The sequence below is a fragment of the Physcomitrium patens genome, chromosome 16, assembly GCF_059467195.1.
Source record: "Physcomitrium patens ecotype Gransden chromosome 16, ASM5946719v1, whole genome shotgun sequence".
NCBI lineage: Eukaryota > Viridiplantae > Streptophyta > Bryopsida > Funariales > Funariaceae > Physcomitrium > Physcomitrium patens.
This window is the reverse complement of record NC_143425.1, coordinates 8,653,964-8,679,079: the sequence shown is the minus strand read 5'-3', so window position 1 is coordinate 8,679,079 and position 25,116 is coordinate 8,653,964. Positions and strand designations below refer to the sequence as shown.

Here is a 25,116-nt window from a genome sequence, read left to right as displayed (position 1 = left end):
TTGTAAACTTAATCTATTTGCTTTTCTTAATTGCACAATTTCTTAGAAGAGACTTTAAACTCCATTGTTGACTTCTTATATAGACATAGGAATAGTACTTCTATAATTAATGTCAAAAATATGTGAGATTTCCATCTTAAGAGTATTGTCAAGGTCGTGAAGATTTGTAATAGTTATAAATCTATTCTCACTTCTATTAATAGTAGTATCCATAATTTTTTCTTCCATAGATAACTCAAACAAATTCAAAAGTCAAATTATATGAGAATAATATATAATTTCTAATATTAAATAAAAATTTCTACAAATAGGTATAATGTTTTCTTTTTAAAAAATAAATTAGTATTAGAAAATTAAAATTTAGTTTAAAGGTGGATAGTTTGTAATCTTTAAAAATACTATAATAAGAGTAGGATAATCTATTCATTTTTAGAACAAAACAAGAATAATGAGTTAGCACTCTTGTCAAATTATCAAGAACATAAATCTCAAAGAACTAAAAGATCAATAAAATCTTGTGTCACTTAAAAAGACTAAAAGGTCACTCAAAGATGATATTGTATTAAACTAAAAAAAAAAAAATCATAACTGAATAATAGAAATAAATAAATAAAAATATTTGATGCAATAATGGTTTTATGTAAGACCTTAAATACCAAGCTCAAAGCTCTAATAAACTTACGTACAACATTTGAGTATTTTTTTCAAAGAGATGCATACAATTTGGTCTAAATTATACAATTTTTGTGCTATATTAATTTTGAAACTTTGGTTTGACAACATCTTGGTTTCATGGAAACAAAAGTAAAAATAGAGTAGAAGAAGCAAAGGCCCATAGAGTCTAATTTATGAAACTTGGCATTAGAATTGGACAACAATGTTATCATTGAATGGATTAACAACCATCTTTGTGCATGACATTAATCAATAAGTACAACTAGCATAGTTTCTCCATTAATGCCCATCAATTAGCAATTATTGATTATAGAATTGCCTCATGACAAAGAACTTTTCGTTCCATGCAATCGAAGACTATCTTACATTAGATATCTCTTATTTGAACAAAAATATTATATATATATATATATATATATATACAAATATATAATGTCTTTATTTTATTTTGTTTATCATTCAAATGTAATCATATGTAACAAAAATCCAAATTGTATTTGAAATGCTTTGTGGGAAGTGATGATTATATATATATATATATATATATATGCATATATTCACACATATATCCTTGAAATATAGGTTGCTGAGAACAACATGAAAAACAGCATGCAAACTGTGACAGAAACCCACCATGAATTAAATAATTTGGCTTTTTGACATTAATATTTACTGGTTGATTTTATTATAATATCCATAGAAATTTTTCTTCTGTAGGCATGTAATTTTTCACCCAAAAAAAAAGCCATTGCAGATATGCATCTTTTTAATTCCAAGTCAATCCCATTTTGACATTACCATGGTATTTTATTTCTAAAAAGTAGAAATTCATGGAACTTTTGTTAAAGACTGTGTGCCTTGCTTCAAATCCTATTCCAACATTGACCTTCTCACGTTGCCAAATATAAAGTTGAATTCCGGGGCTAATTTTATGCTTTATTAGGGTTACTCAAAGTGTGGGAGGCGTGCACACACAAAATTCAGATACAGATCATCCATCCAATATAGATGAGAATCGTAATTTCGTATTAGTGAATCCTTACGACGCTTTGGCGACACCGACACCGACGACAACGACGAGATAGAAGCTTCGGAGCTTTTTTTTTTCAGAATTCGTAGTTTATGGACCGCTTGCGTTTTTCTTTTCAATCCATTACGTGGACGAGGTGCGTAATTATCTTCATAGTAAGTGTTAGCTGAAATTTCCATGAATTGAATTTTGTGGATTGGTCATGGAAGTAGGAAAGTCGAACTCGTGGTTCCGGTGGGTGACGTCTGAGCTTGACACGGCATGGAAAACACTTTGTTCCCTTGTACTCTTATTCATGAATCAATCGCATTGCCTGGTTCTCAATGACTTCGTAGTTTATAGATAGGAGGTGTAAGCGAGGGTATTCGAGGAGATTCCTTGCTTGTCAAGCTTCGTCCCTGTGCTTTGCATCAAAGTTCCTTTGGTAAGAAATGTGAAATATGATTTATCGAATATTTGAATAACGCAGAGCTGAAGTTGTATTCTCGTGACTGGGTTGAAGCATTTTTATCATTAAGTGAAGGTAGCTCCGTTGAAAAATAAAGCTTCCTGTTGGTGAAGAAAAGTGAGTTTGATGTGTCTCGTCGACAAGAACTAAAACGAATGGGTGATGGATTCAGTACGTCTTTGAAGGTTTTCTGATCTTAGGCTGACATCTTGTACTAGTTAAAAATTGAGATGTCCAAGATGTGTCCCGTTTTGTAATAATCACCACACTTAAGTTGTGCGTTATGAACCTCTATTGAGTAATATAGTGACTACTTTCAGATTTGCACCGAGTAGTCTTAATTGCTGCATTTTTCATGCGTAGATAGCCGCCTACATACTCTTTCAACCACGCATAGTAATTGGACGGGTTATCTGTGTTGAACCCATTTCAACCTTGCGACATTCGTCTTTTCGTAGTGATTCGTCTAACACTTCAAAAGTTGTGTGCCCGTAATTGTATGCTGTTGATGGAGACGATACTATCAGCCCTTTGCAAAGCACCTCAAAATAAGAATATATTTAAGACTTTGAAAATTATTCATTATTATGAATTATCTGGTATTTTCTTTAGAAGTAACGTTACATGTTTAGGTTCTGTGTTTAACAAAGAAAAATCTCGCGGTAGTTCCTCCAGCAGCATGGGAAGCAGCTGGCATCACAACTCTAGATCTGACTCAAAACCAGATCAAGACATTGCCAACTGAGCTTTCCGTGTGCTCAGTTTTGGAGGTAAGTTGGCTTGAATAAAAACCTCAACGAGCTGTAAAGTATCACATCTCAGAAACAAATTCTATTGCACATCCCGTAGTATTTGTTTTGGTTTGGAATGATGATTTCTGATGTTTTTGGTTGCACGGGTTATAATGCTGTCATATAACAAGCTTGTGGAGTGTCTTGGTGCAGTTATCGCTGCATAGCAAGCCTCCAAGATGTGCATCTTGCTAACAACCCCTTCTGTGAGGTACATAATCCAATCATTTCCTAAACTCGTCAGCTTGAGTTAAGGTATGATGAGTCTTCTAACGGAAGTGTGTTCTCTTGCATTCAATTACTTTAAGCAACATTTGACTCAGTAATTTTACATCAGACTTCATGTTGCAGTAGGTAACTTGCTTAACTCGCTCGGAAACTTTAACATTTCCGACAAAAACATCTCACAGGTTCCGCAAAAATTGGTACAATCTTAATCTATAGTTTTGATCTCCCGTTTTGTATGCCAAAAACAGAAGCTTTTCCACCGTTCTCTCCTTTCGAAGCGTGGGTTGCTTTCGAATATATCTCATTCGTGTGCAGGGGCTCCTGGAGCCTTTCTTGAAGCATTTGAAGGTACATCACAATTCATCGCGGAGGTACCTATCACTCCCTTGATACCTCCTTACATAATAATTTTATTAGTGGTAATCCTCGATGTTTGTGTAAACTTTTTAGCCGCCTTGATGCTGTCTATTTTTGACATTGTCGAGCTCACTTCACTAAGGCTATACGCTGAAGTACGAGATGTGTTCTGTATCTCTTGTTCTCATGATGTTTCAGTGTTAAGGGAGGGACTGAGAATGTGGTCTTTTAAAATGTGCAGCATTAGACGTTCGATTTTGGAGGAGGGCACTAGAACACCCATTCAATTTTTGCAGGACAGAACTCTTGGAGGAGCGTCATATGTGGAATGAAAGAGATTTGCACATTTCATTCTTGTTACAGTCTTGATATTCATTCAACAAGTCATTTTAGTTTTCATTTTATTTGATTCTCACCCTTGTAGGTCTGAAAATTGGTAGATTTTCTTCAGCATGCGTAGCCTATTTGGAATTGCCTACGCTACACTTAACCTTAACTGTCGGAGGAAATTTTTACTATATATCCTGGTTGAGATCATTTACAAGATTTGTTAGCATTGAAGTATTTCAATGTGGTGATATGTATACGAGACTGTTTCAGATAATTGAAACATTTATGAATATTCTCTCGTGAGCTAAGGCTTCTCTATTAGGATGTGTACACTTAGCTGTCCATTAGATATATAACAGTGTTGATGGCTTTTCTCACTTTAAACCAGCCATTTCAAAATAAAAGTATGCGGTGGATGTGTTCGATAAGTGAGACACAGAGACTCGGTGTGTTGAGTAGTTGGTATATACAGCTAAAATTTGTAGACTCTTAAAATTGATTAAGCAAACAGTTTCTCCTATTATTATACTTCTACTAAATTTTTAATTGTTAGACTTTTACTTCCAAAACAACCTCTTTGCTTCAAATTTCTTCAGATTTGTTGGTGATATGTTGGGTATCATTTATTTTTAGATTCTCTATCTATTGTCAAGACATTACAGCATCTTATCCGTAAACTTCAATCTAAGAATAGTATCTTCTCATTTGAAAATGACTGCTCGTAGAACTACCTTCAGTTATAGTGCATGCAGAATTGGCAGTCGAGAATGATTGCAAAGTCTGACCAACTGTTGGGCATGTTTGAAGTCTACTAGATTTGAGGACTTTCAACGAGAAGCATTCAGCTCCTTGCACACAGACCCGGTCATGGAGAGTGCCTTTTAAAGCGAGAAATGTCATAGCCCTCTTGCTTTCTCGGAGGTTCACAGTAAGTAGCAGTTACTGTCCCAGTATTTGGATTCAGCATAACGTTGCAGACGTGGGTTTGAATGAAGTACTTCAGTACAATATTGCCAAACACGTTGACGTGTGACTTCAGAGAGATAATGAGGCCGAGTGGGATGTGCCGATTCTCCAGCATTGCTTGCTGAAGGCTCGGCCCCGCTCCATACAAAGGTTCGTACTCAGCATTTGCTTTAATTATAATGTCCCTTTCTGAATTGCAGCCTTGGTAGAAGCCTGGCACCTGACAAGTACATGCTAAGCTTAATGTTTCTTCGTAGTGTGATTTCTTTTTTAAATTTCGAACCAATTTTTTGACATATATTCGCAAACATGATCTCCGAGAGCATAAAACTTCTATTGAAAGGACTTAGTACGAAAGCATATAACAGCTGGAGCTTCATTTACGGAAGATTATTTGTCATACTTGTACCTGACTATGTGCGATGGATCTTGGGAGATATGAAAGGTGGACAGCAGGGGCGCTCACAAACGCGCCGTAATATTTAGAGGGATTATTGACAGATAGTTTAACCGTTGCATCCAAGTTGACCATATCAGTGGGCACGCCAGTTCGATCATATCCTTGCATGACGTTAAAACTTTGAAACTCCACTCCCTGCAGTTGGAGGAAAAAAGTAAAAAAGTAAAAAATAAAGTTTGTCAGTCCTTGAAATAAAATTACATTGTATGACACTATATGGATTTTCACCCACAAAGAATTGCCACTCTCAATTTCAAGTTAACATATATTCCCATTACACTACGCAACGGCACATAGGTAGATCATATAAATGTGTAAACTTCATGAAAATGTGGTGATAGCCATCATGTTTATTTTTCGTGTGCTGCAAATTGGAATTTACTGCATCTAACTTGTAATTGACCTTCTTTACTTCTTGCCAAATGATTCAATTCTCCCTCCAACAGATTCTTGCCGATGGGCCCTCCGTTAGTGGAAAATGCAAAGTAGTGCAAGAAGAACTGCCCACCTTAAAAGTGGTGCTAGGTGCTTGAGGGTGGCAAATAAGCCAGTACATGGAAGTAAAGAGTGCCATTAAGAATCCCACGAGTAAGACTGTGATACACAACCACGAGATCAAAGACTTCAAAATGTCAAGCCACCTTAGTCGAGTTCTCTCGCCCTTGGCCTCCAAACTCATCTCCTCGTCACATGTCTCCCACTTGTTCGTCGCCATCGATTCCTGTATCGACTTGCACCAAGACTGTCGACGGGCCGATACATCCGGTATAGAGACACGTTCCGATGTGCAATTGCTCAAGAAGGAGGTGCTTCTGCTCAACAAGCTGGCACTGAATGGCTCTGACAAGCGCTCAGAGGTTCTCTGATCTTCCTCGTATCCGAAGTTGTCTGAGTTTATGTCTAGAGCAACTGTGGAGGGACTGTCCACATAGTATGCAGGATATGCCAAGTGCTGACATTGGCCAGGATTATTGTACATATTGTTGTTTGGGGTAGCATAAACAGATGAGGGATGGGAAGAGTCCCAGAAGTGCGGGTTGTTGAGAAGTGAAGCTCTCTGCTGGTCCTGCATTAGAAAGTACTGGGAGTACTTCATGGGAGCGTGATCCAAGATTTCAAATATGTTATAACTTGCACCAGAATCCAATGACTGAAGGAGGCTTATTCTCAGAACTTGAAGAGACTTACACAATCTTCAACACTTTTAATTCGAAGATTTCAAGCACAAGAGCGTAAAGCCGTACTCGGATGCTGCTGGGTGCATAGGAAAATTGAGCTGGAGAATGAGCTACGAGGTCTTGGCACTACGTACTGCAATATTTTCAGTTTCATACACGACATGAATGGGACTCAACAAGGGTTCTTGGAAGATTCTTGCAATTACCACGAGTTGAATGTTTCTGATGTTGCTCGAAGGACGACGAAAGCTTCCTGAGTCCTACCGACAGCTATCACACTTTCTTGTCATCTGCAAACCTTTCTCTACGTCCCGCAAGTTCTACACGCCCTCTGACACTGCAACAGCATAATGCTCTCTCCTTCCACAGCCCCAGCTCTGTTTCTCAAACATCAGGAGAGCAATACCAGGATAGCTCCGAGTCGGTTAAATGACCTTGACGAAGGAATGGACCACCTCCTTTCTCATGCTCACTTCTAAAATCCCCTCCCCCTCATCAGCTTTTTAAACACCACACTCACAACCCCATCTGCAAACTGTCACGAAGATTCAAAGAACCACACCGACGGAACAGAAGAACGAGAATCGTGTACGCTAAGCGAGAGGGCATGACTGGAGCTCACGACGTAACGAAAAGCCGCCCAGCTGATAACAGTCGCCAGGCATCTGTCCCATGATAGAGGAGCCCAACTGATTCCGTCACCGGAGATCTCCCATCCCAACGAACTCCGCGTCCAGTTCGTCGCGAATTCTTCCAACTAAACGAAGCTTAGCAATTCCAGCCGCGACCGACAGTGCACAATCGAGGAATCCTGACGGCCGCCCATTATCGGATACCCCCCCCCCCCCCCGCGCTTCGGAACTCTGGCATCAATCGGTGCCGTCCGTTGTGGTCATCAGCTGACGGCTTATATCGGTCGAGAACGATTGGCTCTCGGGTGGCAGTTACGACAGGGTTTCGCATTCTTGGGAGCTCACGCACGTGTGAACGGGGAGTTTCAGAAACTAGTTATCTTGGAGGACCGTCATGACCGCGTTCACACTCGCGCACGCGGGATCGAATCCCTGGATGGGCTTTGGATCTTCCACCTCCCTAACGCCCTCTGGTATCCCCCTTATATCTTATATAACTTAATTCATGCTTCGCTAAAACAATTCCCTATTCTTTTATATTACTTTTGGAATGTAAGTTTCTTACTAAGTAGATTACCAGCACATTATTTATATTATTGAAACTCTTTACATATATTTTTTGGGAATTGTTAGCTTGGTGTAAACCTCATTTTCATACTAATTATGTAGTTATTAACCCTATTTTTTATTTTATTTTATTTTATTTTTGAAGTCTAGATGAAATAAAAAAGTTTATGAGAATTTTGATTTTTGGCTTTTAATTGGTTGAAAGAAGAAAACATATGAAGACTTAACAGATAGTAGCATTAAAAGTAAATCATTAGTATAGAGCATTATATTGGCATTAGAATTGAATGAAAAGCTTCTAAGATTTTAATGAGTAAAAGAAGAGGACTTTTAAAGCATTCTATTTTTTATTTTTTATTTTATTTTATTTTTAATCAATTGGAAGAAAAAGATATAATATCCATTGATTTTGATTATTTCATGTCGTACCAATACTTCTTCTAAGTTTTTTTCATATTTTTCCTGCATATAATGTTTGCTTTTTTTTATTTAATTATTTTATTTGTAAAAGTACCATAGCCATTTAACTATGATAATATGCTTAAAGTTCTCTTTCAAAATTTGCAAATTTAAATCACATAATTAATTTTAAAATACATCATTTATTTCTGAAATTTTAATAGAACTACTTTAAAACGTAAATAGTATTAATATTTATGAAAATTATTTTTTTCTCTTCAAAGTATTGAAGGCTTTTCTTCTTATTTGTTTTCAATAAGTAAATAATGCATTTACAAATAGATTTAAGTACTTAATTTTTGCGCATTAATAAACTTTTTTAAAAAAGAGAATAAGAAAATTCAAATATGTTTATAAGAAATCAATAAGATACTATTCCAGAAAAAACAAACATATTTTGAATTATTTCAAAAAAAATACTAATATATTTTGAGTCTCTTGCAATAGATAATTAAAAATTAATTATAGATGCTAGTAAATATATATATATATATATATGACATTTTTTTTATGAAATATATCACATAAAATTATTTTTTAAAATTATCAATTTTATTTATTAAAAAAATGTTTTTATTTTATTAAAACTTAATTTATCTTATGTTTGTATTTTAATCATTTTCAATTAGTATTAAGGAGGCAAAGTCATTGTTATTTTTACATTTGATGTATTTGTTTAAATTAACAATTCAAATGATTTTTTTAATATCTTTCTAAGTTTCAGTGATTTAATATTTTTAAATGATAATTATAGAAAGTTTTAGTTATTCATAGTATAGTTTAAAGATAATATTTTCTATTTTAATCTATCTATATAAGCTCATAAGAAAATATTAGTAGAATTTATTTATCAAAGAAAGCTATGCCTACCTCTTAATACTTCCAAAAAAACTTTGTTATTTTGCCAAAACTAGATTCAAAACAAAATCATATTTGTACTAAATATTTTTGCTACATAAAAAAGTTGTTACAATAAAATGGCAGCCTTATAAATTATCTTAATATAAATAATATATAAAAGAAAATGTCTCATATGCTAAAGCATACAATTGAATCTAGATAAAATCTACCATATTATAAAAACCAAGCTTGTAGAAAACAAGAAGACATCTGATAAAGATTGTATTATAACAAGATGACATAACATTGATGAAATGTAAATGTTAATGAAATATAACTGTTAATGAAATATAACTATTAATGAAATATAACTATTAATGAAATATAACTATTAGGGGGTTTCAAACATGGTCTTTTTGGGTGATATTTCACTTGTGATGCAAGCTTGAAGTATCCCATGATATTTTGAAATATCATTTGATACTTTACCAAATCACCCACCTTGTAAGGTGGGTGAGTTCAAAATCAAAATATCAAAAGAGGGGCAAGTCAAATATCAAAAATTATGTCACTTGCCTCAACTCTCTTCCCTCTTTGATTTCATACCAAGGGAGTAACAAAGTTTGAATTGTGATATTTTTGGATTTGATATTGTAAGTGAATCCTAGTGTTGAATCCTAGTTATTTGGTTTTGCAAAAGTGCCATGTTTGAAACCCCTTATTATAAGGTATAAACATGCAACACTATTATTATATGCAAAAATAGTTGTAAACTAAGTAGGTACAAGAAATGGATCTATGATATATGACAAACATCAATGAGTTTTGTAATGTAGAATGTGAAATTTGATATTTAATTCAATAATATTAATAATGTATAGTTTTAATTGATGACATTACATAAGATGAAAGGTGTCTACCTATACTACTACATAATTGTTTTTTATATAACATGAATTGGAGGTTTATTTCTTAAATCTCTGAAAAAAAAGTGGCATTGCTCCATCACAAGTAAGAGGATATAATGCCCTTTAAACTGAAGACAATTTTTTTTATATTATTATTATTATTATTATTTTATACATGTTAGACAAAGCAAGTAAGAAGTAAAATAAAACCAAAAAAAATACCTCGTATGATTTCACCTTAGTTATTAGTGTTTCATATAATCTAAATATTTCAAATAATATTCCTCCAAATAAAATAAATAATAACATATCATAAAATTAAAATTTATATTACTTTCTATTTACATGAGCAAATTTTAGAATAAAAAAAATATGTTTATATATATATATATATATATATATATATATTTTATTTATATTTTTATATCAACATCTCCAAATATAAACGATGTACTGAAGAGCAAAGGTCCCCATTTCTATATTTGTGTGTGTGTACATTGCATATTTTGGCAGGTGCCCAGAAATATAGACTGCCCGGAATCGGATTATAAGGAAGGGAATCTGGCTGCGAATGGGAAGTGTAGACGTGGATCCCAGAGAGGGAGTCCACGTGACCGCGAACCCAGAAACCGCACCCACGCCTGGTGGGAAGGCTCCATCGGAACAAGTGTCATCGTCGCTGGCGGCACTCGTCAACCCCGCCCTCCCTTTTGAACATGCGCAATCGCAACGAGGCTAATCTCCTACTGTTAGATCACCCTGTCTCTCTCGCACCAGATTCACAACCTCTTCCTTCATACATAAATCCCAATCTACGCTCTCGTTTGGGTGTTACTGCTTTTATTTATTAATTTATTTTTCTCATCAAGCTGCTGTTTCTTCCCTTTGGCACTTCTAGCCGAGGCAATTCGAGGTCGGGGGCTCGATTTGTCCGCAGCACGAACACTTTCGGAGGTTGGATTGAAAGGGGGTGTAATGGAGAAGGAGAAGAGCTGGAGGCACGAGGGTGGCAAGTTCAAGCGGCGGGCCTCGTCGTTGAAGTCACGAAAATCTGGCATTCAGGAGCCGTTGATTGAAGAGGGAGGCCGGGGGGATGTAGAGCAAGGCAACTCCAGCCGCCACTCCAGGGTTGTTGGAAATGTGAAGCCGGCGAATGCGGGATGGGGTGGAGAGTACTTGAAGAGTATTGTTTACGGTGGATTGGATGCCATTGTCACCAGTTTCGCTCTCGTGGCCTCGGTCTCCGGAGGAGATCTTCCTGCAGGTTATTTGGTCGTTCTTTTTTTTCTGTATTAAGTCTGCCTTCAAATTTTGCGCTGTTCGGGAATGTGGAATACAGTGCATGTGTCCTTATACTCCATCGGACTCGAAACGGGATTTGGAATGTGTCTGAGGGAATAGAGTACGATGTTTTTGTGTTTTGAATTAAAGAGTATGGTTTCCAATGGTTAGGTTGTGACTCCTGGAGATATTGAGAATTCAGGAGTATCTTTAAACGCATTCAAGCCTGACTTTGACTCGAGGCTTCGGTATTTGATTAAGATTTTGCAAATCGAGATTAGGTAGGCAGGCATAATCTGTTAGCAGATATTGATTTTTTCGTGGTGGTAGATTTGAACTTTTCCGGTGGAGTATTGCAGAATGTTAAGGTATTTTCGGATTGATTCTTTTACGAATGCGATGTGATGGTGATACAATTTCATAAAGAAACATAAATAAGGCTTTATACTTCTCTGGGTATTGAGAAGAGGACCTTCTCATGGAGTATTGCGGATGTTCGCAGGTTCTGTTTTGGTTCTCGGCTTTGCAAATCTTATCGCAGATGGCATATCCATGGGCTATGGAGACTATCTATCAAGTACAGCTGAAAAGGATTACTCAGCAAACCAACAGCTTATTAGCGACTGGGAGGCCGAAAATGACATTCATGGCGAAATAATGGAGCTCGTATCTGCTTATCAAGAACAAGGGATGGAGAAAGATGACGCTGACAAGGTTCGTATTGTGTGCCAAACTATTCTCGAAATAGTTTTTTTTTTTAAATGCACACATGAATGAGATTATCACTCTTACTGTAAAGAATGAGATATCGATGGGGTAACAGTATATTGATTACGGAATTTAGTGTTGCTTACACTTCTTCGATCTCACATTCTCAAAGAAATTATTCTAATATAATGTCACTAATTGATGAATAATTTTCGAGAGCATAATACACTGAGCTTACCAATTGTGTTTGAGTGCTTGTGCAGATTGTTGACGTTCTCTCCAAATACAAGGATATCATGGTTGATCAAAAACTGACTCTGACACAGGGTATCCTTCCACCAGACCCAGAGGATAGCCCTCTAAAAAATGGACTTGTCACGTTCGCATCATTCCTTGCGTTTGGATCTACACCGTTGTTGACTTACTTGATACTCAAGCCTTTCACCAACAACAATGACTTGAAGTTCCTTGGAGCTTGCATTGTGACGATCCTTGCTCTTGGTCTTCTCGGTGCTGCAAAAGCTCGCATCTCAGGGCAGAATATGTTGTCCTCCATTGCTGTTGTTGTCTTCAACGGTGGAATTGCAGCTGCAGCAGCTTATGGCATCAGCTACCTTCTCAACAACGTCTTTCAAATTCAGGAGTAGGTCGAGATGATTGTATTCTGATAAAATATTTCAGGAAAGTGGCACTTCATATATTCTGATAAAATATTAGGCATGGTAACACCATGAGCCACATGTGGGAAAATGTGGAATATCCAGCATTTTGTGAGACTCGTTGCAGCGGCAATGAACTCCTCTAGCACTTGACATGGACCTGACTCCATAGCCACGAGGCGGCATTCCTGTTATCGTGGGGTGGTCCACTAAAAAGAGGTTGTAATTGTGTAGTAGAATTGTTTACACTGCATTAAACTGCCAATTTTTCAACTTTGATCTGGATATGCATTCAAGGCTAGCTCTAGAGATGGATTCACTTTAAGGCTTCAAAGTGAATAATCCTTTGATGTCATTATAACTCAGTGCTGTTAAAACTGTTAAGGATTTTGTGTGTAAAATTTGGCATATTTGCAAAGTGTGTTTCGTGTTATTGACATGGTGAGTGCTATATTATGTGTGTCCATTGATTATATTTTGACCAAGCCAAATGCTACAAACTATGTTGACCGTAGATAATACTAAACAGTTATACATGTTTCTTGCGTCGTACGATATTCTAATTTATGATCAAGAGTTGTTACACCAACCCTTTGTATAGAAAAAAAATCTTAAAATAAACGAAGTGAAATTTATCAAATGCTTTAATATACTTGCTCAAACCAAGGAATATGTTTGTTATTACAAGAAAAATTTTGAACTTACATGAATGAAGCAGCTGCATTTACATACTTTATAATGACATCAAAGGGAATTCTGAATGAGAATCTCTGCATTTAATGTTTGATAAAGTACACTCGCTAGCAATCTCCCATGCAGCGGAATTATACCAACTTCAGCCACTTCTCGAAACGTAGGTGATCTAGTCCTTCGTACCCTAATTTTTATACCATTTCCTGGTCTCCCTGGAAAACATTTAGTTCCCAAAAAACCTTGACTTACAGCCAATGCCTTATCAATGATTTTCGTCGAAATAGGCAGCGAGGTTGCAGTTTTCACCAACTTTGACCTCCTAGGAAAATTATCCGATGCATCTGCCAAACTAATGCTCGAGTGATCTTCGGGATGATGGATTTTGCTGTCCTCCAAATCAACTGCAACTTCAAACCGCTTGTTATGCTCCAACATTTAGGTTCTTCTTTCAGATCCAGTGCTTCTGCAACTACTGGTGATTCTGAGGTGCAACCCCTGAAAGTTGATTCAACCGCAACTTCGATTGCACCAATGCACGTCTTTAAATTTGACGTATCCAGAGTGGTTTCGTTCGCTTCAGACAATGTCTTTAAACTTGGTGACCCCTCTAGAATAGTTTTGTGCTCTATGAGCATTGATTTTGCCTTCTTAGCAGTTGCATTTCGACTACCAAGCTTCTTCTTTGCTTTGTCATTACAAGGAGAATGTTTCAAACATACGCCGGGTCGATTAATACGTGCATAAACGATCTAAGATTTCAGAACTTTCCATTACAATCTCAGCTTGACGTTTAACCAAAGCAATACTAGAAACACATCACAAAATATCACCACAGAAAATCCACTTTAAACCGACTATTTTTCATGTGAAAGAACTTAGAGCGACCTACTCGACGCGATATTGAAGTAAAATGTTACCAAAAGGATATATGATTGCACTAATGTAGTCTGCAGAAAACTCATTACCTCTTCCTATGAAGAATGTTTTAGGTTGAGATTGAGATGGCGCCAACATACAAAATTTGCAGATGTAATGTTATGTTCAACCTGCAAGTAGCATACAACCCAAATTCTGCTGAATACTCTGCACAGTGAAAGGAAGGTGAAGGCATTGCGAATTGAAACAAGCGCAAAGTTCGAAAACAACAAAGATCAGTTTGAAGGATGCCATAGTAAATCTACCGGTAGACCCACTCGAATTTTCAGCACCATATGTCCTTCCCCTTCATACGCTTTCTTAAAATTCTCAATCACGCTTGCCATTCTGCAATGAGGGAACAAGCACTTAGTTTACGTGAAATATTACCCTTGTAAAAACGTGATATAAACGCAGTCAAAAGATTTGTTCATTAAACAGCGCCGTTTGCTTTTATTCTTGAAGGATTTGACCGAAATTGTTTAGCAGACTCCCATATGCTCGTCAAAGATCGCAAGACTGACTGCTTTTACCTGTTAGAGGCAGATAGTAATAAATACAGTCAAAGATCGGCCTCCACGCACTTGATAGGCTGGGGTGCATGTACAATCTGCCATGTAAGGAACACAATTTCAGTAACCATTAGAGCAGACAAAAAAAGAGCAATGGAATATTATCAACTTGCTTAGGCATACTACACCCGTGTGAAAGCCATTGAAACTTTAACAATTTACAAGATACAAAGTGCTTGGAATAGAGGATGCAAAGATATCAATAGAGAAGTATCCTTGAAAATTAGATCCGAACATGGAGGTGAAGTTTGAGCAGAGAGTGTTTTGGAATAGGAGAGATAAATATGAACAGGCAAGAGTTCAACGGTAATTACCATCCTTGCCGTATCCAAAATCCGTGTTAGGGGCCGCACCTTGTGTACACTGAAATTCTTTTGAGGATTGTGTCTATATTGAAATGACCCGAGGTACTACTTTCAGGTTGAGCACATGAAAGGTTGCAACAAACATGTGTGAGAAAAGAATTCATTTAGCTAAATATCCTCTAGACCTTGTGTTTAACTTGCGCCATCCTACAAGAACATCACTTGCAGAAATCCTAAATTTGGGACATAGAGCATTCAGTTCACTAAACAGGAGCTAAAATACAAGCCAACTTCTAACCAGGAGCATCCTTAACTTGCACATATGCTATGATTCCTTCTATCACGCATGAATAAAGCCTAAGCTTTACCCATCAGAAAGTTGGTTTGCAGAGACCTGTTTCAATGCTCTGAGGCGTGCCTTTGTAAGAAGATTGCTGAAATTATCCAATAATCTTGGAATACAAATTTTGCGAATTGAAGCTGCTCTCCCCGGAGAAAGCAGTGAAGAATCCACTGCATCTGCATCCCTTTCTTCCTCTCCAATCTCAGGTGCATCGACCAGCACTTCTGCAATGCTGGCCTGTAGAGTTGCATGGAAAGAAGTATCCCATCAACGTCTAATTACACAATTTAGCCTCTGGCCCAAGGCAGAAAACCATTCGAATATTCGAAAGTAGAAAGACAAGGAGCATAAAAACCTAACAATGCCGTAAAGGAGGCAACAAAACCGCGAAGCAACCGAACACCAATGGTGACGATGAAGAAGGAATTAACTCCTCAGAATCTTTATGATCATTGAGCTTTTGGTTGATTCGGTGCCACACCCTAAGCGAATCATACCACTCCTGGCACTAAAATCTGATCACATGGTCCAAGTCTTTGCCGAATTGGGAGTTTATACCATCTTGCCAGACCTCTTCACAGAGACCTTTGAGAAGACATCAAGCTGAGAAGTCCGTCCCCACATGTAGCTCCGCTGCAGCGGTCCACAGACCAAGTTACAATCGAGCGAGGTTTATAATATGCTTACAATTGCGGCAACCAAGGGCACAAATTGGCTGCCGAGATCTCGTGCGGAGCCATCATCCGAACTTGATCCATCAAAACTGCAGGCATCTTCAGCAATGTAATCAGCTGGCGCGGAGGGAATCGTAAATTCGAAATCCATGACGACTACAGTGGCGATCCTGCTTGCAGCGCGGTCGCAAGAAATATATCATAAACCATCTCTTGGAACATTTCAACAGCAATGACAACACACATCAATACTGTTAAAAGTCTGATGAAAGAAGAACGAAGAGGGAGAGGAGACGCATTACGCCACTTGACAGATGGTTCAAACCACGACACTGTGAGCATTTCTTTCCGTCCTTTGCTTTTATGAACTCAGGCCATGATCTCGGATGAAAAATCTTTCATATCCTCAGGAAGCAAGGGACACGACATCGCAAAATCTTGGATTCAACCACAGCGACCACCCGCAACTTTTTGTCTCTGGACAGTTCCTTTGAAGCAGAGGCTTGTCTTGAGCAGTTCCAATTGTGGTGACGTCCAACCAATAAAATCCAGGAGAGTCAACTATGTTTCAAATTCTTCAAATCTCGGCTTACAGGTCTCATAAAAGCATCGATTCGTCTTCGCAGACTGCGATCAGAGCACTCGATCTTCTGCAACGAGATCGACATCGAAGGACCAGATCACCGTGTCTCGAGGCCTCTAGGGTAGATGTATCAGGGTTTATGAGAGCTCTTTGGTCCAAGTTCCCTTCTTTCTGCAGCGATCATCAGAATTCTCACAGTTTGGACGTAAGAGCATTTCAAAAGCTACTGAAAAAACAAAAAAAAAATGCTTGACATTTCTCCTCTCTTCCGATCAGAACGCGAAACTGGACCCACGCTACCAAGACGGGGAGTTAAAACAAACAAAAAAAAAAACGCGTAGTAATAGCTTGACTAGCTTCTCAAGTGCACAAAGAGAAATTCCTCAATTCCATGGAGGAAATAGTGTTGGTCTGTACTCGAATGGAAGCCCTAATTTTGTCGAAGCTATAGTTCAATGGGAGTCCTACGATGGGAGGAGACTGGAGATCCAAAGGTGGTAGGAGGGAAGTAAGAGGAATGTGGGAGGGGGGGGGGGGGGAGGTGAATGATATTTTACCTTCAACCCGTCCTGAAATGGCAGCGGTTGGCCATTGTGCCGCGAGGGAGGCCGTCTTCTCATGCCAGCACTCTCGCTCTGACCAGGCATCTCTTCGGCAGCGCGAGCTCGTCCGTGATTCATCCCTTTCACAGCACTCTTCTCCGCCGCCCTCCTCTTCTTATCTTCCTCTCCAATCTCTCCCACGCTCGGTTTAGAACAATTCCAGACCGTGACTGCGTCGACCAGTCACTCGCAGCTTGCATAGTCGTGAAAATCCGCGGTTGATTGATCGAGAGACGGCGATTTTTCCGTGATATGATGCATTGGTGACGAGTGCGAAGAAGCACATGCTAGTTTCTTATTGTCGGAGGAGGAGGAGGATTTCACTGCAGCTCTGTTTTCTATGAGGGAGCTTACATGCATACTGGGAAGTTTGTAGCATTTACTTCATCGGAGTTTTCTTGTTCGTCGCATTCTGTTTGGCTCTGGAGGTAGGGTTTACTCACGGGTTTCAGCTCAAGGGAGAATATGTAATCGTGAGTTGTGGTTTCCTTTTTTTTATATGAAATGTCCGTGGGAAGTAGCTTGTGTATTTTTGAGGCGTACGTGTAGAGATAAAATTTTCAGTCATTTTGAGTTGGCCGAAGTTCTACTACGGTGAAGAGATATATTTATTGGTGAAGTAGTACTCAAATACTTAGAAATTGCGAAGAATACGCCTTTGGTGCTCATTTAGCTGATTGCACTGATGTGATGTCACGAAATATGGGAGCGGGTTGCTTGCTAGCATGAGGAATAATCTTGTTAATTTCCTTTTCGGGCCATTCAATAATTTTTCAGTTGCGATCCTTTCCAAGTTTGTACCAACTATCAGGCGTAGTTCTTGACTTGTTGCCTAGTTAGCTGGAGATGTCACACCTCGAGTTGGATCCCATAAAAAAGGTTGCCAGTGACACTGTTTTTCAACTGAATTTAGCACTGGTGAAGTAGTTAGCGGAAGCGTTACGGGGTTCGAAAGTGAACCCGTTAGCTTTGGAAACTGAATGTTGCTATTCATTTGAATCGGCGCGTTCACCTGGTCCTTGTCCTCAATATTGACTGTTCCTTGAAAAATATTATCTCCTTTCTAATTATGTTTTATAGCTGTACACGTGTTATGCTTGCAGATGACATCCAGGGGTTGCGTTCTGCATGAAGATTTTATGTGCAACTTGAGCCGCACAGTTATTCCTTGAACTTGCTCAAGTAGAAAGAACATCGGAAAGCACAGGAACAGGAAAAGCAAGTGCGACAAAGGGGGACACATTGTCGTACGTTTATGCTCCAAATGACAAGCAGACAGAGCTTTCAAAGTTTACGAATCCTGCTCCTCCTGTTGAGCTGCGCAGGTTCAGATAAATTTTGGCACACATGTATGGTAGGCCCTTCACTGGCTGACGATTGTCGGGGATCAAATGGAGCCAGGGACAGTTCAATTCCCATGGATTTTCACCAGAGTATCTTTGGACATGTTAAAGTAAGAAATTTCGACCTACCATTTGCCTTGTATGCATACTAGCAAACTTCCTTTCTGGTCTTAAAGTTTTTGCTCTAAAATGGCCTTACACTTTTCCTTTAGAGGAAGTCGTCAGTTGAGAATATGCTTGCAAAACTTGTGCGATAGCCTTTATCTGGAGGTTGAAAAATGTACTTTTGGCCGTAATTGTTGTGTGCGGACTTGCTTCTGCAGTTATGGACAGGCAATGAGCTTCACAATAAGTCATCATGTTATGCATAGGTTGCTGTACTTATCACATCCCACCTGGTTGCTCTTTGTTTCAATTCTCTTCTTCATTGTTACAGAATCTTTGCTGTCTTGCAGTCCAAAGAGAGCTGTGCTCACACTGTGAACGACTGGGAACGGCGTCCATACAGTTTCTCCATTATCGATTTTGGTGCTGTAGGGGATGGCACGACACTTAATACACATGCATTTGAGAGGGCCATGTTGTCCCTTAGTAACTATGCTGATAAAGGAGGTGCAGAATTGTACATTCCTGCGGGAAGGTGGCTTACTGGAAGTATTAGGTTAATAAGTCATCTCACGTTATTCCTGGAAAGCGGAGCTACAATCCTTGGATCAGAGGTAACGTCATGAACCTAAAATAATGTGCCGAAACCTGAAAATTAGGAATTTGAATTCATCAAAGCTGTAGATAATGTTGAGAAGAGCAAATGTGCTCACCAGTGTGTGTGCAGGACTTTAACGACTACCCACTCATTCCAGGATTACCATCATATGGTCGAGGTCGTGAGCTGCCTGGTTCACGATACAGTAGTCTCATCAATGGCGATGGTCTCGAGGATGTTATCATTACAGGTACTTTTTAAGCTCGTAGTCAGGCTACGATCTTGCTGATTTCGTCATGCTCTGAACTGATCAAATGTCAAACCTGCCACTGTGCCTTTCTCGCAAACGGATGATGTGGGTGCAAAACCTCTTTCGGCTCACGAAATGATAGAATATTGGAAGATTTACGTCTCTGTTCCATTACTCTGTAACAGGCTATCACATGAAAGAAATGAGGATTTTGGACACCTTCCAGATGATATCCCAGGTTCTGACCATTATTGCTACTTATGGTTCCAGGTAATAATGGAACAATTGATGGACAAGGAGCGGTATGGTGGAGTTCATTTCGCAGCAAAACATTGGAGCACACCCGAGGCCATTTGTTAGAGCTTATAGAAGCACAAGATATCTTAATTTCAAATCTTACTTTTCAAAACTCGCCATTCTGGACCATCCATCCGGTCTATTCCAAGTAACTATTCTCTCCACATCCCCCCTCCCCTGCCCACAAGAAAAAAAGAAAAGAAAAAAGAAACTGACAAACTCTTCTTTCGCTCATTTTGCACAACCAGGTGTGATGTTCTCAAGTCGGTGCAATGTACGTTATGTGTACTATCTTAGAGGATAGTGCGTCTATGAACTGAATAAGGTCACCAACGTCAATCACTGTTTAGTATTCCATGAAATTATGTGATGTGGTGATTTGCTTTAACTTTTGCCTTTCGCTTCTAGGTTAATGTTTTGTGGAATATGTAGAAGACAATTTAGTACTTGGTTTTTTATGATTAAAATTACACAATGAGTACCATGGTTGGTTTTTCAGGAATGTAGTGGTGAAACGCGTAACCATCTTGAATCCACTGAATTCTCCGAATACAGACGGTATTGACCCAGGTACAACCTCTGACAAAAAAGAAGTTACGCAATGAGATCCATACCAGTATCTGGTTTTTTGTATCTTCACATGAGTTGGACGTTAACCTCGTAAAGTACTGGGTTTGTACCAATTTACATCGATCTCCAACTATGGCTAGATTTATTGGTCAATTGTAATCGGCACAGCGCACTAGTCATTGTCAGGATGGTTGTCTATGTTTTGTGGGTTGCGTGGGAAATAATTTTTTTTCTGATTTTTGGATATTTTATCTGAATGACATATATTTTTTTGTTGGCCTTATTTTACAGACTCTAGCCAATATGTCTGCATTGAAGACTGTTACATTAGTGTTGGTGACGATGCGATTTCTATCAAAAGCGGATGGGATCAATATGGAACAGGCTTCGGGATGCCTAGCAAATATATTCGAATTCAACGCGTAGTTGCATTCTCGCATACTAGTGCTGGAATTTCATTCGGCAGTGAAATGTCTGGGGGCATCTCTGACATCGAGGTCAGGTTTCACCAGCATTGTTTCTAGAACTGAATAATCGATTTTCACCTGTAATATCTATTGCTCTGACTAGTTATTTTTGTTTGATTTTTGATTTTTGATTTTTTTGCAGGTTGATGACATGGTCATCACTAATTCCAGATGGGGTGTGCGCTTCAAAACTTCAGTGGGACGAGGAGCATACATAAGGAATGTCACAGTGAATAACATAGTAATGCATACGGTCAGGACTGCGATCGCTGTCATGGGCAATTATGGAGAACATCCCGATGAAAATTGGAACCGAACTGCGTATCCAGTCATTGAGAATATTCTTGTGGGGAATATTGTGGGTGAAAACATCACACAGGCAGGTCTTCTGCTGGGGTTACCAGACGCACCTTTTCATGACATCCACCTCACCAAAGTAGTCCTTGATACTCGCACAACAAAGCAAGGTCCTTGGAATTGCTCATGGGTAACTGGATTCTATAACTTTGTATTACCTAAGCCATGCCCTGAGCTGACTATGGAAAATTCGAATGGCTAGGACGAGCTTGTAAAAACCTTGTAAATATACACCCTGGCATGCTGCATGACGTTTTGTAGAGACTACACGATTATACAGCATGTAATTGAATTTAAATTTATGAAAGCTCTCATGATGTGGCATATCCTAGCAAAGCACCTGTCATGGACCATTTTCAGAGATTTGTAACGGTAATTTTAGACGTCCGCCTGTCAGGAAAATATAGCACAAGGGATAGGTCAGTACTCTACCCACAAGGAGGTGTTTCGATACTCTCAACCATGGAATCTGCTCTGGATGATCGCTTTCCACTTAGTGATCGGTGCAACCGAACTTAGGTGAAGTTGCATTGAATAACACAGCAAGCCATACCCTTACAAATTTTGATGATACTCGAGCCTCTGTCGAACCACAAGATTATGTTACTACAGCTTATTGGGCGAAGCATGTAATGAGTTGTCATGGGAGATATAAATTTTAAATGAAAATACCACAATACATGATAACCTTTGATGCCTTCTGCAAGAGGTTGGGCTGCAATTAGGTTCTATATAGATCCCAATACAGACAGCTCATATGTGAAACTCAGCTATTTGAAATCTCACAATATTTTATTAAATGACAATGAGATCTGATGTACGAGCACGAAAATGACAATTGTAGTAACACACCTCTTCGTTGGCCAACAATCTCACTGTCCCCACATGGAAGTCGTTAAAACATGGGAGGTAGACAAAGATAGTTGACACTCACCGCTCAATGTCTACAGTAAACTACTCCCATAAATTTTTTCCCGTCCATACGATTTTGCTAGAATGACAAGTTTGTTGGCTATATTTGCACCCACTCGCAAGCAATATGATAAAGTCACTGACGGATATCATGTTTTACAGTCTCCTTCGAGAAACCAACACATTCACGCCATAAATTTTGCACGTTTGAACGGCACCCGCTTCGTCCTAAACATCATGTAACCCACAGGAATCACTAACCCCAACATCAACACCACTGCTCCGAGCCTCCTTTCCACGCGAAATTCGGTAGTACTCTCACAAGCTTTTCAAGGCCATCAATATCAGAAAATGTTCTCAAGAACGAGATTGGAAGGGTCTCAGAATTTCTTATTAACAAGAATAAGTCACTAGCGATTGAAATAATAATACTCTCAAAACCAGTAGCATTATAACTATTCCTTATCTACTGTGGCATAAGTATCAAAACACAGAAAAACTTTCACGTGTGAGAATAGTAATCAGTTTTACGCTTGAATTCAAGAACAGTGACATCCGGAAAACGGATCCTAATTGGTGATCCAACTTTCGACAATACATTGAAGGCTCCACTATTGACGGTGGCGTGCAAAGAATTAACCCTTGAATGTGTGTGCTTTATTGCCATGCCATTTCAAAATATTGTCATGAAGTATTTAATTTTCTTTTCGGGTGAATTGGTTAAGTTGCAACGATTGAATTGTGAGATGTAGATTGTAGAATAATATGGCTTGTGTTTCCTTCCAATCTCAATTATATATAATGCATACCAATAAGCAATTAATAAGCATGTGGAGCATAAAGACATCAAGTCCTAAAAAATTTAATCTAGGTTCTAGGTTTCAAAAGTTACATTCAAATTTTCTTCTAACCAATCTATTGTTATTATCATTTTTGACAAGGTTATAATTTAATAATTAAATGTCTATTCATTTCAATCTTCACTTCATAAAATAATTTCAATTCCAAACTATAAATGTATTTTACACAACATTCTTGGAATCTTTACTCTTAGACTTAATCTTCTAAAGATATGATTAAATTTAAATATATATATATATATATATATATATACTCATCTACTAGAATAGAAATACTAACTTTAAATTATTACAAAAGTCTATAAAAATATAAATACTATTTTAACTTTATTATGTAGAAATCAAAAATAAATCATAGAATAAATTTGCTTCTAAGATCTAAAATCTAAAGATAAATGATATAATTAAAAATCAATTATATATAATTAGAAAATTTAAATTCTATAAAACAAGCAACAATGGTCATTAAGTAAGTTGCATTCAACAGGCAAGGCTCTTATGCCCATCAAACTTTTTATTAAGATTGCAATTGCTTTTTTAAGAAAAAAACCATTGCCACTTGCTTTAAGTTAGAACTTGGTCCTTACATTAAATCAATACTAAAAACATATTTTTTTGATTTTTTGATTTTTAATTTCTAACTTAAAAAAAAAAAAAAAAAAAAGCATTCTAAAGTTACAAGCAGCAATTATTGTACTAAGATATATATTATTTTAAATAAGGATCAATTTCTACTTAAAAATTCAAATTTCAGCGAGTATAAAAAATAAAATTATAATAAACTATATATATATATATATATATATGTATATATTATTATTAATTTGAATCTATTGATCATATTAATAAAATTTATAATTATTTTATCATTTAATAAAATTTAAAATATGATTAAAATTTATTAAAATTTTTATCTTTAAAGCGTTTGTATATAATAACTCATTAAATAAAAATTTATAAATTATCGAACATATATACATATATGTAGGTAAATAAAAATAAATATTTTTATGCATATATCTATATTTATATTAATTTATAGTATTTTATTTTTTAAAAATTGTGAGACATTTTTTTCTCTATATATAAAAATGATTGAAGTAGAAAGAATAATTTTATATTTAATTTTATATACACAAAGTAATTGAAATTTTAATCAATAATTATAATAATTGATTAGTTTTTAAACTAATATTTTTTATAGACTTATTTTTTTGATTGAATCCAGTATACATTTTAAAAATGCAATATCTTAATTTAAATAGGTTACACAATGTCTAATGTGCAATGTTTTATAAATTTTAAAGTTAATAATATATATTTTAATTTTCAATTTTTTTAAATATTTATATATACTATATAAATTTAAATAAGTATATGTTTAAATTAATTAATAGAATGAATAAAATTATTAAATTACATAATAAAATTATAAATTATAAAATTTTAGTTTCAAAATTTTTTGCCTTTTAATAAAAAATAGAATAATATTTTTAAAAAATACAATATAAAATATTTTTTTAATAAACTCACAAGCATAATTATATTAAATATCTAATTTTTTATTTAGAAATAAATAAAATATAATAAAATAATTTCAATTGTGATCATAATAATTGATAAGAAAGAACAAAAAAGATCTAGAAGCAAATTTAAAGTAAATTTATATAGCAACAATGTTAAGCTTGAACATCCACTTATAAAAAAGGTAGTCAAAGATGTGAAGTTGTCTAATTTTTTAGGCAATGATATCAAACTTGAGTAATCTCTTATATTAAAGGTGGTTATAGATATGAAGTTGTTTAATACATTTAATAATGATTTAAGCTTCAGCAATCACTTATATCGAAGATAGTAAAAGATGAAAGGTTGTCCAATTTATTAGTAATGATATCAATTTTGAGCAGATATATATTAAAGGTAGACAAAGATGTGAAGTTGCCTAATTTATTTGACAAAAATTTCAAGCTTGAGGACCTTTACACATCTAACGTAGTCAAAAATGTGAGGTTGTCCAATTTATTTGGCAGTGATGTTATGCTTGAGCACCTCCACATATTAAATATAGTAAAAGATTTGAAGTGGCCTATTTTATTTAGAAAATTCTAGTTGTTGTTAGTATTACAATTAATTTAAGGTACTTCATTAGATGT

The 25,116-nt window shown here is 36.8% G+C and overlaps 4 protein-coding genes and 2 long non-coding RNA genes across 15 annotated transcripts; 3 read left to right on the top strand and 3 right to left on the bottom strand.

The window, feature by feature from the left end:
• Positions 1–1,738: 1,738 nt before the first annotated feature.
• Positions 1,739–4,065, top strand: LOC149987637 (uncharacterized). The gene is made up of 3 exons (XR_016507066.1): positions 1,739–3,155; positions 3,421–3,543; positions 3,771–4,065. It is a non-coding gene; the product is annotated as an uncharacterized LOC149987637 (long non-coding RNA).
• Positions 4,066–4,326: 261 nt separating this feature from the next.
• LOC112293329 (uncharacterized) lies at positions 4,327–7,202 on the bottom strand. Of its 4 annotated transcripts, none has more exons than XM_073539512.2 (4): positions 6,670–7,170; positions 5,794–6,375; positions 5,235–5,420; positions 4,327–5,045 (listed from the first exon to the last, which is right to left on the bottom strand). In XM_073539512.2, exons 2-4 carry the CDS (start codon positions 6,355–6,357, stop codon positions 4,725–4,727), a joined length of 1,071 nt encoding a protein of 356 aa, XP_073395613.1. In that variant the 5' UTR covers positions 6,358–6,375; positions 6,670–7,170; the 3' UTR covers positions 4,327–4,724. The 4 variants fall into 4 exon arrangements, with proteins under 4 accessions (XP_073395613.1, XP_024398380.1, XP_024398381.1 ...); XM_024542612.3 differs by having other exon boundaries at positions 5,794–6,366; XM_024542613.3 differs by having other exon boundaries at positions 4,327–5,038; positions 5,794–7,202.
• Positions 7,203–10,566: 3,364 nt separating this feature from the next.
• On the top strand, positions 10,567–12,935 carry LOC112293245 (uncharacterized). The gene is made up of 3 exons (XM_024542458.3): positions 10,567–11,133; positions 11,653–11,864; positions 12,122–12,935. Exons 1-3 carry the CDS (start codon positions 10,845–10,847, stop codon positions 12,503–12,505), a joined length of 885 nt encoding a protein of 294 aa, XP_024398226.1. The 5' UTR covers positions 10,567–10,844; the 3' UTR covers positions 12,506–12,935.
• Positions 12,936–13,167: 232 nt separating this feature from the next.
• On the bottom strand, positions 13,168–16,485 carry LOC112293275 (uncharacterized). Of its 6 annotated transcripts, XM_073539815.2 has the most exons (8): positions 16,322–16,485; positions 16,033–16,189; positions 15,397–15,582; positions 15,012–15,107; positions 14,659–14,735; positions 14,392–14,473; positions 14,176–14,256; positions 13,168–13,895 (listed from the first exon to the last, which is right to left on the bottom strand). In XM_073539815.2, the coding sequence occupies exons 2-5, from the start codon at positions 16,168–16,170 to the stop codon at positions 14,688–14,690; spliced, it is 468 nt and encodes a 155-aa protein (XP_073395916.1). In that variant the 5' UTR covers positions 16,171–16,189; positions 16,322–16,485; the 3' UTR covers positions 13,168–13,895; positions 14,176–14,256; positions 14,392–14,473; positions 14,659–14,687. The 6 variants fall into 6 exon arrangements, with proteins under 6 accessions (XP_073395916.1, XP_073395915.1, XP_073395918.1 ...); XM_073539814.2 differs by lacking the exon at positions 16,322–16,485 and having other exon boundaries at positions 16,033–16,315; XM_073539817.2 differs by lacking the exon at positions 16,322–16,485 and having other exon boundaries at positions 13,260–13,895; positions 15,051–15,107; positions 16,033–16,315.
• Positions 16,469–17,292, bottom strand: LOC149987636 (uncharacterized). Its single transcript, XR_016507065.1, has 2 exons — positions 17,160–17,292; positions 16,469–16,773 (listed from the first exon to the last, which is right to left on the bottom strand). It is a non-coding gene; the product is annotated as an uncharacterized LOC149987636 (long non-coding RNA).
• On the top strand, positions 17,159–21,515 carry LOC112293192 (putative polygalacturonase). Of its 2 annotated transcripts, none has more exons than XM_024542357.3 (8): positions 17,159–17,632; positions 18,308–18,657; positions 19,003–19,266; positions 19,380–19,500; positions 19,771–19,945; positions 20,297–20,367; positions 20,659–20,864; positions 20,977–21,515. In XM_024542357.3, exons 2-8 carry the CDS (start codon positions 18,460–18,462, stop codon positions 21,391–21,393), a joined length of 1,452 nt encoding a protein of 483 aa, XP_024398125.1. In that variant the 5' UTR covers positions 17,159–17,632; positions 18,308–18,459; the 3' UTR covers positions 21,394–21,515. The 2 variants fall into 2 exon arrangements, with proteins under 2 accessions (XP_024398125.1, XP_090113042.1); XM_090256916.1 differs by having other exon boundaries at positions 17,164–17,632; positions 18,285–18,657.
• The last annotated feature ends 3,601 nt before the right edge of the window (positions 21,516–25,116 follow it).